Source organism: Pezoporus wallicus, unplaced genomic scaffold (genome assembly GCF_028554395.1).
Source record: "Pezoporus wallicus isolate ANWC-B61680 ecotype Strahan unplaced genomic scaffold, APGP_CSIRO_Pwel_v1 scaffold_7383, whole genome shotgun sequence".
NCBI classification, from domain to species: domain Eukaryota; kingdom Metazoa; phylum Chordata; class Aves; order Psittaciformes; family Psittacidae; genus Pezoporus; species Pezoporus wallicus.
In genome coordinates, this window is record NW_026636323.1 from 1,330,175 (window position 1) to 1,347,731 (window position 17,557).

General features: G+C 40.6%; 1 protein-coding gene across 2 annotated transcripts in view; it reads left to right on the top strand.

The window, feature by feature from the left end:
* LOC130594227 (complement C4-like) overlaps window positions 1-17,353 on the top strand; it is a 42,588-nt gene extending 25,235 nt beyond the window's left edge. The window contains exons 25-41 of one of the 2 annotated variants that reach the window (XM_057399989.1): window positions 1,386-1,461; window positions 1,854-2,010; window positions 2,352-2,447; window positions 2,784-2,952; window positions 3,926-4,092; window positions 4,814-4,972; window positions 5,557-5,616; window positions 6,077-6,170; window positions 6,921-7,089; window positions 8,690-8,777; window positions 9,565-9,639; window positions 10,299-10,407; window positions 11,957-12,046; window positions 12,619-12,711; window positions 13,482-13,565; window positions 15,801-15,933; window positions 17,097-17,353. In XM_057399989.1, the coding sequence (XP_057255972.1) occupies window positions 1,386-1,461; window positions 1,854-2,010; window positions 2,352-2,447; window positions 2,784-2,952; window positions 3,926-4,092; window positions 4,814-4,972; window positions 5,557-5,616; window positions 6,077-6,170; window positions 6,921-7,089; window positions 8,690-8,777; window positions 9,565-9,639; window positions 10,299-10,407; window positions 11,957-12,046; window positions 12,619-12,711; window positions 13,482-13,565; window positions 15,801-15,933; window positions 17,097-17,235 (1,958 nt within the window). In that variant the 3' untranslated portion in view covers window positions 17,236-17,353. The remainder of the gene's footprint in view (window positions 1-1,385; window positions 1,462-1,853; window positions 2,011-2,351; window positions 2,448-2,783; window positions 2,953-3,925; window positions 4,093-4,813; window positions 4,973-5,556; window positions 5,617-6,076; window positions 6,171-6,920; window positions 7,090-8,689; window positions 8,778-9,564; window positions 9,640-10,298; window positions 10,408-11,956; window positions 12,047-12,618; window positions 12,712-13,481; window positions 13,566-15,800; window positions 15,934-17,096) is intronic. The other variant, XM_057399990.1, reaches the window with a different exon arrangement.
* The last annotated feature ends 204 nt before the right edge of the window (window positions 17,354-17,557 follow it).

Below are 17,557 nucleotides of genomic sequence, written 5' to 3' on the forward strand. Positions count from 1 at the left end.
GAGCATTGTCTTAACATAGGCGCACAAAAATGCCTCTGATAATCTGCAGACAGACATGAGAACAGAGCTGATGGGGGTTTAGAAGACTAATTGCCCACATCTGACATTGTGCAGTATTGACATTCACAGTCCACCCTCCTTCTTGCCTAATTCAGAAGCAGAAAGTAAAATCTGAGCTGATCAATGTCAACTCTTTTCAGAGTAAATGGACAGAAAAGGCCAGTTGTTCATTTCCTCCTAATGTAGATGTGCAAAACAGATCAAGACAAATCATGTCCTAAAAGTCCTTATTTCTCCCCATGGATCATAGACAGTCCCTAGGATGGCCAGTTGAGATGGAGATACCCCTGCTGGAGATGTCTCTACTTGGCAAGAGAAGTATCACTAAGGAAACTTCCTGTAGTAGTCATGGTGTTCAAATTTTCTCTTCCACACTCATGTATTCATTACATGAGCTAGAATGACTCCAGCAGCCTTGGACCAACCCAGGAGGGAATTTCCTTAGGGAGAGGGCAGCTGCAAGGCTGCTTCTTAAAGAGCACACTTGAAGACATGATCCAACTGTACAGCAAAGCCAGGACCATAGCATGCGGAAGCATAGGTGTTTCAGCTCACAGGGACTAACACAGAGCCCAAGTTACCAGTATTGCTTTTTCTAACTAGAATGGTGTGCACATGGCATAAAGCAATATAATGCACCTGCTTTCAACATCTTTGGACAACATGTGACACACATTTCATCAGTGAAAAATAAGGGTATAAACAGAGACAAAAACATGCTAACAGTAGCTGAATTGAGGTCTTTTTGCTTATTTACCTAAGACTGCCTAAAGTGACATAAAGTGCTGATGATGAGTATTTGGTATTGTCAGGAGCATTTAGTCCCTATGTTATGCTTTTATTAATTCTTATTGAAGTTCACCAGAGTAGAAAATGAGTTGTGTAGCTATGATACACACTTTGTCAAGATAATCACAGTCAAGATCAGAGTCCACAAATCATGATTTCTAAGCCTATGTCTGACCCAGGAGTTGATGGTTTGTATATTTTTTTGATTCTATGCACCATAAAGTCAGGAGCTTGAAAAATTTTCGGTAGTAGGAAATAAGTTTCCCAAGATTCACTGCACAGAAAATGCTTTCTAACTACAGATGCCTGCAGTTTTCAGGCTATTCTCATGGCTCAATTAAGTCAAACAAGACAGAGCACCTTCTGTCAGAGGCCTGCTGATACAATCATTTCCTCTTTAATGTGTCAGTGAAGACCTCCATGTACTCTTCCACTAGTCAATACTGAACATGTCCCTGTTAATACAAACGAGGTATCAAAATGCCTGAGAAATATATGTATCCTCTGAACAATTACGTGCTGTTCTGTTCATGCAGGTTATACTAGAATTCTTGAGTTTCAGAAGGCAGATGGATCCTATGGAGCATTTAAACAAACTCCCAGTAGTGTATGGTAAGTGTATATTTCTTTTTCTTTTTTTTTTCTCCAAAATAACTCTATTATCATTTGATGCATCAGAAGCTGGATCTAGAGGGGCTGGATTTTAAATTCTTCTGGGCATGGTGCTGCCTGTATAACTTTGTCATAGATGATCAGCTCTGTAAGTCTCTGAGCATATTTAGTCCTTGATGGAGGAGGTTTATATTGAGCAACTGATGATTGTTTTGCATTTGCCACAAACTAGAAATTTTCACACTGATGACAAGTAATAACTCACTAGATTCCAGTGAGTGCACTGTATCGAATATGAGTCTATGTACAAAATTAGTATGTTTCTTTTCCTGCCAATATAGTCTTCTATAAATATCTGCCAGCACATGTTTGAAAAATTTTCTTTTGTGCAGGTTAACTGCATTCATTGTTAAAGTACTCACAAGGAGCAGAGAATACACTAGTGTCCAAGACAGTCACATACGCAACTCAATTTCCTATTTGGTCAATCAACAGCAGCCAGATGATTCATTCCATGACCATCACCCAGTATTGGACAGAACTATGCAGGTAGGTCATCCGTATTTAGAAGAATTTGTTGCATATCTAGGGCTGTTAGGATTTAAAGGAATATTGTGACTTGTTGAATAACAAGAAACGTATCTAAAGAAAAGAAACCTGTACTGTAAGAAGTACAAAATCTGTAATGTAAAAATAACTTGTTAAAAGGTCTGTTATAGCAAAGATGCACAGCTAGCCTTCACCACATTTATCATCCAATCCAGTCTTAGATCATTTTGTAACTGACCTATGCCTTTAGAGCACTTGGGAAATTAATCCCAAGATCCTTGTGCTTCGTAAAAATGTGTACATGTACATTTAACTTTTCCTTTCCATGTTTCATCTTTCAGGGTGGCATTGGGTCAGCAGAAGAGGATTTGGCTTTGACAGCCTTTGTAACTATAGCCCTGCAACAGACTTTACAGGTCTTCAAGTCACCTAATGTGGTAAGAAGCCTGACTGTTCAAGTTTGAAGGCTATTGCAAACAGCACGACCACCCTGCTGTTTTTAAGTATTGCAAATGAGGAAGTAAAAGTCTGTTTACAGTCTATGGTGGATAGGAAAAGATACTGTGGCCGAATGTACAAGGTGTTTCGACCTACACTCTCCATCATCAATAGCTTTAATCACTATATTATTATAAAATTATTAAATTATAAAATTATTAAATTTTTCTCAAAAATTACTGCAATGAAGTATTCTAATTTCTTAATACTCTCCCAGCAGCAACAGTTAATAGGTCTGAATGACCTTTATAAATGGATCCATTTTGTTTTCACAGGTACAAGTGATTAGAGGAGCAGTGGCTTACATGAAAAATCAGCTTTCAAGAAATACTAACTGCTATGCTACAGCTGTCACTGCTTATGCTCTGACGCTTGTGCAGTCTGATAGTAAAGAAGCCCAGTCTGCAAAAGAAAAATTAAGGGGCTGTTCTGTTTTTGATGCAGGTACTGGTGACCATTCTTAAAAGTTCAGTTAGAAAGCACTTTTCCTAATTCAAGCACTTTGAGCACTCTTACATGAGCAAACCAAATTCACATAAATGAAGACACTTTAGCTTTACAGAGGCATGTATGTGCATGGGTAATATACTTAAGTTACATAATTGAATATTTCAATGCTGAAATTGTAATATGTCATTTGTATAACTAATATCACTATAAAGTAACAGCTTAACATTGTGAAGTTTGGATTGTCACCTCATCTGATACTGGAATTGGACAGAATCATGCTAAATCATCATTTAACTTTTCTTCTTCTTCTGCTGTCTACAAAATTTTCCACACCCCTAAACTGCATTTAAAACCAACAAAAAAAAAAAGTCCAAGCTAACTTGGAATAAGAAATTTTGATGGGTAAATAAGAATGAACAGCTACATATGGCAGCAGTCTAGACTGGATTTGTGATCAACAGACAAGCTGCCTTTTCCAGCCCCACACCAGCTCTGTGTGTTTTGTTCCAGGTCCACATGGTTGTAACCTCTCCCCCCCTCAGCGGGCAGCTGTGGTCAGTGCTAAGTCAGTTGATTAAATGGCTTCACTGCCACACTATTAATTTCTCCTAATTCATTTGGGAAATACATTATAGTTTAATATCCATAGTTCAAGCAAGACTGGATTTCTGGGCATAATTAATACTATTATCCATCAGGGACCACCCTGATATCAGTGTTACCACTCTACCAGATGGACATCACTGTACAATGGGATCATTAAACTATGGTCTAATGGGCTTAGAATTTTGGATAAGTCAAAATTGAAAATTGTGTTTCCTTTTCCATTATCTTTACTGTCCAAATGGTTTGTTGCTCTTATGACAGCTCCTCAGCACTATGATATGAAATATCTCCTGTGTAGAACAATAGCTATTTTGGGCAAATGTCTTTACCAAGGGGATTCAGCACTGAGTTATTCTTGCAGCAACGCAGCAACGCCACTGGGGAAATGGCAATGATGCAGTCTCAGTGGAAACCACTGCCTATGCATTGCTTCAAACGTTGCTCCTGAAAGACATGGAGTACGCAAAGCCTATTGCTACGTGGCTGACAGAAAGAAGGAACTACGGTGGAGGATACTGCTCTACACAGGTGCCTGACCAACAGTCTGCTTGGAGTTTCAGGGGGAGGGAACTAAACAGAAGCCCCATAAAGACTTCTTCATTTAGATTGGACAGTATCATAACAGTTGATAATAGAATCATAGAATGGTTTGGGTTGGAAGGGACCTTAAAGATCATCTGGTTCCAACTCCCCTGCCTTCCAAGTTGCTCAAAGGCCCACCCAACCTGGCCTTGAACACTTACAGGGATGGGGCATCCACATCTCTGGGCAACATGTTCCAGTGTCTCACTACTCTCATAGTGAAGAATTTCTTCCTCATATCTAATCTAAATCTCTCCTCTTTTGGCTTAAAGCCATTCCCTCTTGTTCTATCCCTACATACACTTGTAAAAGATTTCTGGCAATCCCAAACCTGTTTGGTGTATGAAGCACTAAAAATTTTGCTCATTAATAAAACTGGGCCAAAATAAAATGGATATAAGCAAGCAAATATTCTTTGTCATTATGAAGACTTACAATAAATGAAGGTCAGAACTCCAGTGGTTTTAGCATTTAAATTATAAAAGAAGAAGCTGGAAAATGAGGTGAATAGTCTGTGCATGTAAAAATAGAGAGATACAGGAGAACTTCAAAGCAGCAAAATACATAAAACTGAAGAATAGCGCCAGGTTACTGATCATGTCATCTTACATACTGTTGAAATAATTTGGCATAATTGCTAGTTATTTTGCATTTCTTTCTCACTTAGGACACAGTGGTGGCCCTAGAAGCTCTGTCAGCATACAGCATACAGACATTGAACACTAGTCCCACCAACCTGACTGTAAAACTGGGAACACCTGGAAGGCAAAAAGACTATAGTATTACTCTGACTGATACTGATGAAGCAATTCAGAAGGAGCTAGAGGTACACAACCATCCATTGCTTCAAGCTTTATTTCCTCAAACAGGAGAAACATTGGCTCATCTGGTTTAGGTTTTCCCATGTTAAGCAATTATGATGTAGCTTGTTTATAATAGTTTTAATATCTTAATCTGTAAAACAGAATCTTTTTAAAGAATAAAATAAATCAACAGAAGTTTAGCAGCACACTTCAGAGGCTCTCTCAGACCTCTTAGAGAATTTTGGTGATGCGAATCTCCCCCAGTAGTGAAGAGCAGCCAGGAGCCCAAGTCTTGCTAGGGAATAAGGAAGAGGTAGAACATTCTGATATTCAGTGTGTAGGGACCTGTTAAGATGTCAAATCCATGCTACAGAGGAGAGAATAAGTTGGGAAAATATGTCTCCTGGGACTCAGAACAGTAGCGCAGTATATTAAAAATCTTATGACACGAGGTCTCATAACTCCTTCTACAGCTAAAGGTTTTCCCTACCCCAGTTCTTCAGGTTAAAGGAATAGAAGAGTACTAAGACTGCAGGAAAAAATAGATCAAATGCTGATCACAGACTAAACCTTTTCTTTATTTTTTTTTTTTTGCCTTTGTCTGCAGTTTGAACTTGGAAGAAAACTTGAAGTGTCTGTACATGGCAGAGGAAATGGAACAATGAGTGTAAGCTCTAAATAAGAATTTCAGAGTTCAGCTGGACTTCTTTTAATCCCTTTCTGAAAAGAGCATAAGAAATTACTCGCCATGGCTTTATCCTTCCTGTTCCTACCTCCAATTTTCTAAAATTCCGGGCTTACAGACTACCCATCAGGGCAAACAATTTTAACTGCTTTTAACTTTAAGTTCACTAAATGTCAATGCTGATAGAGGTGGCTGTAGTTTGAAAGACCCCCTTTGTGCCTGGAAATGGAGAGTTATCTCTGAGGTGCCACACTATTTGTGATTTGCACTTGGGACCTCTCCTGCTTATATCCATGACAGTCATCTGCAACTAGTATGTGCCTCTGGGAGACTGGTGTTTCTCTCCACACTCACATCAACATTTGCTGAAACCCTGGATGAGTAAACCCTTGGTCATTTAAATAATATTTTTAGTGTTTTTCTGTTTATGTGTTCATCTTAGATATTAAAAGTGTACTGGTCATCTGAGCTGAAGAACGACACATGTAATGATTTGATTTTGACGGTGGAAATGGAAGGGAACATTAAGTACTCTGGTGAGTGAAAAGGGAAGAGGTTGGGTCTCAAAGGTGAAACATATAGACAGCTGCTGATGATACTCAGTGGCTTTCCAAACTTGGAAAGTGCAAACAAATGAATGAAACAAGGAAAGAGAGAGGCCTCTGAACTTTACCTCAACATTGTTTCTTTCAGCTTATTAATATTTTTGAATAGTTCAATAATTATCTGAGTGACTGTAGGTGCAGCAAGTACCTAATAGATACACAAGTACTATTAGTAACTCAACTTTGTTATTGGGAGACAATACTGGGAGACTACCTTTCATGGTGCTCCTGACTACCACAAAAGGAGAGCCCAGCTCAGTTCCCTGGATAATAAGGGACCCACCATGTGGCCTTAAACTTCTTTTGGACAGATCTGTCGTAGGTCTTTTTATATGAGCAAGACTGTGCTTTCCATCCCCTGGAGTGTGTATTCATCATCCTCTCTGCTTATATCTCCTTTTTCTTTTCTGTTTGAATAGCTAGCTTTTGGAGGCAGGGACTGTCCTTTACATATTTATGCATAGCTTAGACCCCATTATTAGCTAGATCTGTTGGTTATTCTCTACCCCTAAAATTTTAACTCTGAATTAATTAGAAATGCTGAGATGGTATACAGCAAACTTACAAAAGCCATAGACATCGCATGGCTGCCCACTGGTATTTCTCATTATACAAAAAGAAGCCAAGTTACCAGGTCCTCAGCCAAATTTGTGCATGGCTGACCATGTCTGTCACCTCCAGAAAATGCATACTACGATGAAAACAATGATTATGAGGACTCATTTGATGCAGAAAACAGCACGTTTGAGCCACAGTCTGAAATAGAGTGGTTTGATATCCATAGCAGAAGGAAAAGGGATGTGATCCTTCCCAGTAAATCAGAACTGCTGCAGTACAAAGTCTGTGTCAGGTAGGTCTGCAAGATCAGCTCTTCATTATAAAATGCATTAATTTTTTTTGCAATTCTTCTTGGTCACCCTCATCACATCTGCAAGCTCAGCATCCAACCTGGTGATCTTTTGTGAGTACACACACATGGTGAGTGTGCCCTCTTTCCCATGGCAGAAGAAAAGGTTTCTACACAGAGTATTAGGTTTACACAGTTTACATAGACCTCAAATGTTCATTGCAGGTTCTGCCCCATCAGACTCTGGGGAAACTCTAAAGTGCCTGGCTGGCTAGTCATTAGAAGTCTTTTACTAAATAAAGTAGATGTGACTGGAATACAGTAATAACACATTTACAGAGTTTTATGTCTTTCTGGAGAGATGCTGTTACTTCCTTCATGGGCACACTCTGGCCTCATAAAAAATGAAAAAATGTCACTACTATCTGGGAGACAAGGAAGCACAAGGGATATTCTGTTGTGGCAACCAAGAAGTAGGCAAGGACAGAGTTAGTGAGAAAGAAATCCTCCCATGCAGAGTAACGCTGAAACATTTGGGTTTACTCCCTTTCACAGCCTGGCAAGGGTCACAGGAGCACAAAGTGGTGGCTGTCCTGAGTTCCCCTTCTAGAGAGATGAAGAGTGGCAGAAGCAGGTTTTGTTTCCCAGGAGAATTTACCTTTTCCACTGAGTTTTGACAAAGCCTCAGAGACAGTGGTTTTTGTTCCCTCTCCCAGACAGTGGCATTAACAATGAGGGGAGGACTGGAGTTACCCTAATTCCTCGATTTCACTCTCCCTAGTTAAATGTGTGTTCAGTGATTTGTGTGCTGGCTGAAAAACCATTTTCCCCATTAATTGCTGTGTAACATTCATCAACTATCAGATCTACTGTTCTGCAGGACTTTGCTGAGTGTTAGGGTGAGGCTTAAACAATAATGTGAAGCTCCCTTTGTTGTAGTCAAGACACAGGAGAGAAACTGAAGGCACTGACTACATAAACAAACATCTTCTCTGCACCATAGTATACCTCTTATGAGAAAAGGAATACCAAAAAAAGTTTCTGAAGTAATGCTAAGTGTATGCAGAATATCTAACAGCAATGTACCCTATGTGAACGTAGAACGACTTAATTTTCTAGCAATACTGCAAATACCTGATTTTTGAGAAGAAAAAAATTAGAAAAGATTGGAAATCTAATGTATTTACCTAACGGATAGTTACAGCATTGAAGACTGGATAAACTCAATTCCTGTCTCCACACTCTAAGTTATAGAGAACAGATACTATGTCAGTGCTGTTTGCCTTCCCTGTCTTCAACAGTGCTTTTATGGTGGAATGAACTGTCCTTTGAAGGTGATTGTTTCTGCCTATCAATTGTAAAGAAAGCCTAGATGACAAGCTCAGGCAAGACACCTGAGTTTTGGGTGACCATTTGACAAACTTAAAACACTAATTTTGCTTCATGACTTTTAATGAGGCAGCAACTAAATTTCAAATCAAAATTCACTTAGGAAAATTATATAGAGCAAAATATTTTGTTTCACCATTAGCAAACCTGAAGAGCCAAACTTTTCAGAGCAAGCTAGTGCAGATGTTCTCTGGTAATGGTCTCTCTTATAAAGGTCCACAGGTTCCAATCCACCAAAGATGTCCCTGGTAGATCTCTCTCTACTGAGTGGCTTGGAGCCTGACACAAAGGATCTCGATCAGGTTAGAAACACACTTTTATGTTCAATCTTCTATAGCCTTTTCTATAAAAAAGTTGTCTTCTGAAATATTACCTATATTAGAATAAAGAAGGGAAAACAGATTTTTGGATAGACATATTTTCATTAGAATAGTTAATGTTGGAAGGGACCTTAAGATCATCAAGCTCCAACCCCCCTGCCACACTACACCATGTCACCCAAGGCCCTGTCCAATCTGGCCTTGAACATTGCCAGGGATGGAGCATTCACAACTTCCTTGGGCAACCCATTCCAGTGCCTCACCACTCATTATTCTTGTTCTAATAAATATTTGCTGAATATGTACAAGAAATTAAAATCTTGTGGTAAACAGAGTTCAGCCTTCTCAGTTCCTTCTAATAGAAATTAAAGCAAGGCAGAGCAGAGCACCTAAATATATGCCCATCCTTAACACATATTTCTTCACCTTTGACACTGTTGTCCTGCGACATCCCGGGGCATTTTGTACTGTGCTTGCAGAGAAGAAAGCAAGCACATCTTCTTGAGCTGGTTGCTGGGAGGGCACAGTGACAGGTTGATGAGCCACAGCGCTCTGCAAAGGTGGCTGCATAGTTTTGGGTTCCAGAGCCTGCTTAGCTGGGGAAGGTTTGTCCAGCTTCATGCTCTCAGAGACTGTCTCCCTTAAGGAGGAAGAAAGAGTGCAGAATAAAGCAAACAGCTGAACAATGCAAACCAGAGTATAAAAGGTAGTAGCAAAGTTGTTCCCGTTGTGCTAGGGCTTTGTTCTCATTTTATTTGTTTTCCTGCAGTTGGTGATGTCTTCAGACCAGTACATTCAGCACTATGAGTACAAGGAAGGAAAGGTTTTGCTATACTTTGGTGAGGTAAGCAAACCCAATGATTTTCCAATCTCTGCCATTTCAGATAGCATATATAAATTTCTTTTTAAATTTAGTCATTATTGGTTTTCACACTCCATTACCTTCCTTTGATTTTTGTGATATATTATTATTGAACAGCTCAGTTGAAACAGGGTGGAGAAGTGAAACCTTCATCCTCCACCTTTCTATATTCCAGGAGATGTAGTCCATGTTTGAAATCTAAGCTTTGGCCAAAAAAGACAAGTCCTCTCTACTCAGAAGAGATGCTTTTTGTCCAGCATTAAAATAGTGTTACAGTATTGGATAGGCTGTGTACATATATTACAACCACTACTTATATGCAAGGTGGCTTTAGCCAAAAGCAGGAAAGTAAACACCGAAGTAGTGAAGATGTGAGCCTGGAACGGACAGTTTCAGGGAGAGAAGACTTGCACACATCTCACAAAACTACCTTTACCAGGCTTATCTCATCCACAAAGTCTCCCAATAAAATCTCGGAAGGAAATGCCTTCTTCAAGTTGAGACTGCAGCTACTCGGATTAACTCACCTGTCCCATCAGAAGCAAGCATTCAGCAGCTAGTACAGGCAGCAATGAATAAGGAACTGACTGGGCAGAAAGAGTTAATTTACTCGTCATAACTATTGTTCTTTTTTCCTCCAGATTACAAGTGGACCAGACCCAGATTGTGTATCATTTGGGGCAAAGCAAATCAATCCCATGGGCTTGGTTCAGCCAGCAAATGCCATCCTTTATGATTTTTACAACCCAGGTAAGGGCACAGAAAAATCATACATAACTGATTGCAAAAGAGATCCTCAAGAACAAACTCCAGTCCATAGCAAGGTGGTTTCGATGTAGTGTGTGAAACCACATGATTTTATTGAGTGTTAATATAACCTGCCTCGAATCCTGTCTCTTCTACTGCCATGGCCCCACGTTGGGCGCCAAAAAGAACTGTCATGGTTTAAACGCAGTCAGGTAATTCGTTCGCTCACTTACCCCCCCTTTCTTGCCCTCCCCCTGCTCTTGGAGGGATGGAGAGGAGAATCAAAAAGAATGCAACTCCCATGGGTTGAGATAAGAGCAGTTTAGTAACTAAGGTATAACACAAATCACTACTGCTACCACCAATGATAATAATGATAAAGGAAATAACAAGGGAAGAGAATACAACACCTCAGCACCAGCCGACCGATAACTCGCCCCCCAAGCCCGACCAAGCTCCGACCGAAACCTCCTCCAACCCTGCAGTCTCCCAGCCCTTCTGGCTAACTCCCAGTTACATCCTGGGCATGACGTGCTGTGGTATGGAATACCTCTTTGGTCAGTTTGGGTCAGGTGTCCTGTCTCTGCTTCCTCCCAGCTTCCCCTCCTCCCTGGCAGAGCATGAGGCTCACAAAGTCCTTGGCCAAACCAAAACATCTCTATCAGCTCTGTTCCCGAGCCGAAAGTCAAAACACTGCACTGCACCAGCTACCAAGGAGGAGAAACATGACTGCTACTGCTGAACCCAGGACACCATCTAAATAAAGATCCTCTCGGGAAGGTTTTTCATTGCAAATGAACTGAAAATACAAACTTTTACACTCACAGGTTTTTTAATCAGGTTTCCTGAGTTCCTGTTTCTCATGGTGCTTTTAATTGTGCTCCATTCACATTTCTTTTTGGCTAGGCTGTCTTTCTATGCCTCTGAGATTGGCAACCCTAGAAGTTTGCCTTATGTACTGTGTTTGCTGGGGGAATCGGTTTCATTCCCCGCTCAAAGGTTAAATGTAAATCATCCCCATTTGGCAGAGTTATGTAAACAATATTTGAAAATTAGGCCAAATCTCTACTTTGCCTGAAGCTGAGGGATCCAGGTAAGTTTACACTACATTTAAACCACTAACTCTTGGTGATCCTATCTCCTCTTCCTGAAACAGTGAAATCCTCACTGTAGCTTTATGGTCTAAAGATGCTTCTTAAGATGGATGATTTTCACAGGAAAAAAAATAAAAAAATAAAAAAAAAGAAAGAGTATAGCTCAAAAAAAAAACAAAACCAAACAACAAAAAAAACTAGAACCAAACAAACAACAGCAACAACAACAGAAACTACAGAAGCAAAAATGCAGGTCACTGCCCAACTGAAAGGCAAGGTGAACCCTGAACTCTAGGTGCCTAAGCTATAGGTCTTTGTGGACTATTGATGTGCATCTAACCCTTTAATGCCCTGATTTATCTGGACCAGGGAATAGTTGACCTGCAAATATAGCTTCTACTGCATAGGCTTTTCAAATGGAGCTCTCTGAGAAAAGCCATTTTGTTTCTTCTCCATAGACAGAAAGTGCAGCGTGTTCTACAGTGCTCCTAAGAACAGTGCCATGCTTTCAAAGGTGTGCCACGTCAATGTTTGCCAGTGTGCAGAAGGTAAGGAATGGCTAAATAGACCACTCTAACATAAGACAGCTATTTCTAAATAATACAGTAGTCAAAGCATCCTCTGGTATGTTTGGTACCAAACAAATTTTTGTTAAGATATCCAGGATCGACTTGATAGCTGAATATGTGTGTAAAAACCCTCCAACACACCTCTAAGAAAATTTTTTGTTATAATGTTGAGTGGATAAGTATGTGTAAACTATATCTATCCAAATATCTATGTTTACTCAGACAAATGTATAATTTATTTATATAGAAGTGTCCTGGGTTCAGCAGTAGCAGTTGACTGCTACTGCTGAACCCAGGACAAGAAGGAAGAGATAAGGTTAGATATAAGGAAGAAATTCTTTACTATGAGAACACTGAGCCAGTGAAACAGGTTGCTCAGAAAAGCTGTGGCTGCCCCATCTCTGGCAGCATTCAAGGCCAAGGTTGGACGGGGCCTTGCGCAACTTGATCTAGTGGAAGGTGTCTCTGCCCGTGTCAGGGGAGTTGGAACTGGGTGATCTTAAAGTCCTTTCCAACATTAACCATTATATAATTTATTTTCTTCACTCTAGGTCCCTGCCCAAGACAAAAATCAACTTTCAGTAAAGCTGTAACACAAATGTCACGCTCTAGCTTTGTTTGCTACTACCCTATTGCAGATTATGGTAAGGCATGAAAGACATCTGTCAATTTAGTTTAAACATTGTTCTTTTTACTGAAAATAAATTTCTAGTTTTATATGCCCCTCTCCTGGAATGGGTGAGGTTTCTGTATTTGGCCTAAAAGCTGAGTTGATGAAACAAAGCTGTGTGCTATCACAGTCATCAAGGGGGTGAAAGGGAAAACTAAAAGCTGTGGAAAGATACAGTGGGATGCTGGGGGATGAGCAACATCATGTTACATGGTTTAGAAAAGACCTGTGGTGTGAGCAACACCATCCCCTACATAATTAATGTTGCAGGATGGAGATAAAGAGACTTGGCATGGTGTGCCACAGTTCAGTGACTCCTTTTGTGGAGCCAGATAAATATTTTCTTTTTTGTTAATTTATATTTCTGGCCTTTTGTTTGGACGGAAAGTTGGAAGAACTACTGAAGGAAAACTGGTTCATCAGCTTCAGTAAGTTAGATCCTGACAGAGGACAGGAAAAAATGTGAAAACTCGATCAATCATATAGGAGCTTCTTTAAAAAAAATAATATACACAAAAGGAATACAAATCTCAAGGTTGACGATTTTCTGACTGATGACCTGACTTTCTAAAAGCATACTAGGCATTCAGGATTACTATCCTGTTGTCTTTCATAACCCCATGATTTGTGAATAGATGGTACACAGGGGTCTGTAGAGACAGCTGGTAAAAGCATACTTATTTTTCAGTTTTTGATGCAATTTCTTGTTTCCATCTGGCCTCACACAGTTGTTGTCTGTTGCAGTGTACGAGGTGGAACTCCTCAATAGTACTCAGAAGAATGTTTTTAATTACTATGAGGCCAAAATCCACCGAATCCTTAAAGCCAGTAAGTATCAAAAAGTTTGGCTCCTTTCGTTTACCTGTAGGAAAATTAGGTTGATTCAATGTTAGCCAGTGCAAGCCATGCAGATCTCTTCTCTTGCTGTAGGAAGTAGGATCAGATATGCTTCTGTACTAGGCTTGCAAGAAGGACTGATTCCTTGCAAGGCTTGTTTGGTACAGCTACCTCCCTGTTCCTTTCAGCTCAGGAGTAGGTTGCTTCAGTTCACATTGTGCAGCAACCTCAGAGCACAAGAGCTTCAGTTTTTCAGATGAAACTAAACCAGAAGACACATTCCAGCTGCATTTAGTCCATGGCTCCAAACTGGAGGTAGTCTAAGATAAACCCTCCAAAAATATCTATAGTGTGGATATTAGGTCTTCTGTATCAGCCAATTCACTTTATGGGCTGCTGTTATTGATTCACATTTTTTTTCTATTGGAGAAATGTCCGCTGACCTCTGTTTTGATACTAGATGAAGATCTGAAGTGCTTGTTACCCAATATATTGTTAATCACTTGCAATCCTAGCAGAACAGGCAGAGTTGTCCACAATGGCTTGCCTGAAGTCAGTGAACACAGGAAAACTTCTAGAACTTCAATTTAATAGATGTGAAAAAAACAAAGAAGCCTCTTTATTTTTTTTAGGTGCAGTGTAAAGCTTTGCACTGCTCTCAGACAATGTCCTTTCACAAGCCTGCCATCCCAGGTGAACTTTATCATCAACATCAGTGAACACTGATACCCTCAAAGTAATTTCTGGAGAGTCTGTCATATCAGACTTCAGCTGCTGTGGTATCACATGGTTGTCAGGTTTGAGTTTGGTAGCCAGAGATTGCCTTTAAAAAGCAGCTTCAAAGATTCTGAAACTTTCCTAGACTGGAGCAGAATAATTAACCCACTCCCTTGGTCTTTGCCTAGGGCACTGGCAGTGTCACCAAGTACTTTATGGCACACAATTTGTGATCTGTGCCCAGTGCTTGGGTCCTGTCTGAAAACGAGGTCCATACCTCATGAGTTCAGGGACAGCATCTTTTCTACAAGGGACTTTCCATATGTAGAGAAATTATAATATACCTAATGATCAAAACACTGGCTATGGGAGATTAGAGTACCAGGATGGAAAATTTCATTAATCCCTCCAGAAAACCTTCATGATCTAAAGGACTTAGAGCTCTGAGCCCCAGTGGATCTGAACTCTCAACTCATAGGCAAGCACTGGAAACAGCTGAGAGAAATATACTTTGATTGTGAAGTTAAAGGGAAGAGATGACTTCTCCCATTCCTACCTCCTCTTTATTTTATCCCTTAAAATCCCCTTTGGTTTGTGCTGTATGATGCAGCTTATGAGCATCAAGAGGCTTTCTACAGGCTTGGAAAAGCTGGGAAGAGACATGAAGCCATGAGGCATGAAGAAAAAGCAAGGCATTTCATCCAAAGAAGCTCATGACTAACTAGAGTTGTTATCTTTTGTTCTTTTCTGTACCTGTTTTCAGTGAGGTTGGTCTATGTTGCCATCACCAAGGGTAGATGAGAATTAGTAGGGTAAATTCTCATTTTCTGGACCCCTGGCATTATTTCAGTACCAATCCTTGCAAATAAAAGGTTGGTTCAGAAGACAGATGGAAACACTTACTTGTGTAAGACAAAGACAATTTTGCAGATGTGCGCTCCTTAGACTACTTTGATTATTAACAGAATTAGTGGGCAGTGCGGTGCCCAGATGAATAATTTTCTGGGCCAGAATGCTGACCAGGAACTTCTAAATTATTTTATGTAAAGTTCAGGTCAGATGCACTAAGAAGAGTGAGTTTTTAATAGTGTCTGCTGCACTGTTGAGCCTCAAGATGTTTGAGTTTAGTTTGCTAGCTTTTAAGACCATTACGAGCCTAAGCAATGTGAAATATAAAAGCATGTTTCCCTTGCCTTTTGCTTTAATCTCTGAAATTTAAACAAACTCCATAGGGCCTGAAAGTTCTTTATAGCAAAACAGCTCCTTCAGTAACTACTGAGGAAGTTCAGACAGCCAGCTAAGACCAAAATGGCTTACTTTTTCTCAAATAATGTTAAGGAAAGTATAGCCTACCATAGCATGGCCATTTATTCCCATGCCAAGCCACAGCTCACAAGAGAAATATTACCTTTGCTTAGCAGTGGAGTAAATGATCACAAGGGGTTGTGTCCTATGGGCTACGGTTCTGTATTAGAAAAGCTGATGAGGTTTTCACTTATTGTGCCACAGCTAGTGATGAAAGCATCCAAGTGGGTGTCCACCGACAGTTCCTAACACGCTCTGCATGCAACTTGAATGTGGTCGCTGGCAAACGGTACCTCATCATGGGGAAAGATGGGCAAACGGTTGATTTCAACAACAAGTGAGTGCAATGATTTCCAAGCAGCAGCTATCATGGACCCTGGATCCAGAGGATACTCAGCCTCTTAAAATACCTCCAGAAAGCAAAGGGAGGACCAAATTTTTAGGGGCCAATTCTGCTGGCTTTAGTACTACGCAAAGAGGCAAAAGGGTAGCTGTGGGGAACAGCTGAGACACCCAAACCTATCAGCTTATGGATCTGTGCAGAGCCTCATTCCCACATTTCTCAGAATCAAAATCTGTCTCTGACTCCACTGGGTTAAAAACTCACAGCTAGAAAAGTAGGATGGGAAATGCTCCATAGTTCCATCTACTGCAGATGCCTCAGACAACTCCTATGCTTGCAAAAGAGATGGGTGGGACCATGGCTAAGAGCAACTCTCAGTTTCTGTTACATCATCCATGCAAATAGCCTATTCTTCTCATTTCTCATTGTCACACTTTAATGAGAAAAGACAATTGATTTGAGGAGGACCTTAGCCTGACACTACCAAATATTCTGTGAGGAAGACACCTTAAATGTTTCATTTTCCCGTGTGGAAATGGAGAAAAATTAGTGCCTCTGAAAATTTCTAGGAGGGAGACCTTCTCAGTCAAATTATGACTGCCACTTCCTAAAACCTTAAAAAGTCCCTCTCCCCATCTCTGTACAACAACAGAGAGTGCTTAAGTCAGGGGTCTGCTTCAACAGAAGCCTGCTAAAAACTGAAGTCTCACAAAGACTTGTAGCTTCCAAAATCTTCCCCAACCCAGTCATAAAATGCCAGAAATGGTTATCACCACAGAAAATTAGGAAACATCTTGGAATAGTCTGTTGAAACGAAACCCCCCTTCACTGTGTTTCACTGGTGTGCACTGGGGCTTTTGTGCTACTCCAGAAAACTAATAGAAACTTAGCCCAAGCTTACCTGGTGGCACCCAAAACACACGTAGTTTTTTCAGTTAGTTAGGCCCAGTGTGGCACTGACACTTCGCTAACTTTATTCAAAGCACAGTTAACCTGCTGGTGAAACTTGGTTTCAGACAAGTTTCTTGGCTGGTGTAACTCCTCCTGCTCTCAGAGATGCTCAAGTGGAGGGATACAGCATCATGGGGTGTATGCTTTCCCATTGCTCCACATCCATAGTCATGACTCACCTCTTTACCTGTCCCACTTGCACTCAGGATGCAGTACCTCCTTGATTCACAAACCTGGGTAGAGAAAATTCCAGAAGACAGCGAGTGCCGCACCACCCTGCACCGGCAAGCCTGTGCTGACCTGCATGACTTCATGGACACGTCTGAGAACCTGTGCTCCTTCTGAACCATTGCTCTGCTTCCCACATCCTGTCTGTGTGACTGCGACGTGGCTCCTTCCAGAATTTTTCTTGCTGATTCTGCTTTGCTGATTGATCTATTTCTTGTAGACATAGGGGGGGGGGGGGGGGGGGGGGGGGGGGAGAAGTGTAATAATAAAAGATTGCAGTTACTCTAATACTGATTGTGGGTTTTGTCCTTGATACTGGTGAAGAGAAAGCAGGAATTTCTGTCTCCCTGATCCATTATACAACAGCCCAATCATCCTGCAGGGGATCAAACAAAAAATCATGGTGCTTGCAGAGCTTATTAATTCCTGCAGTCATTGT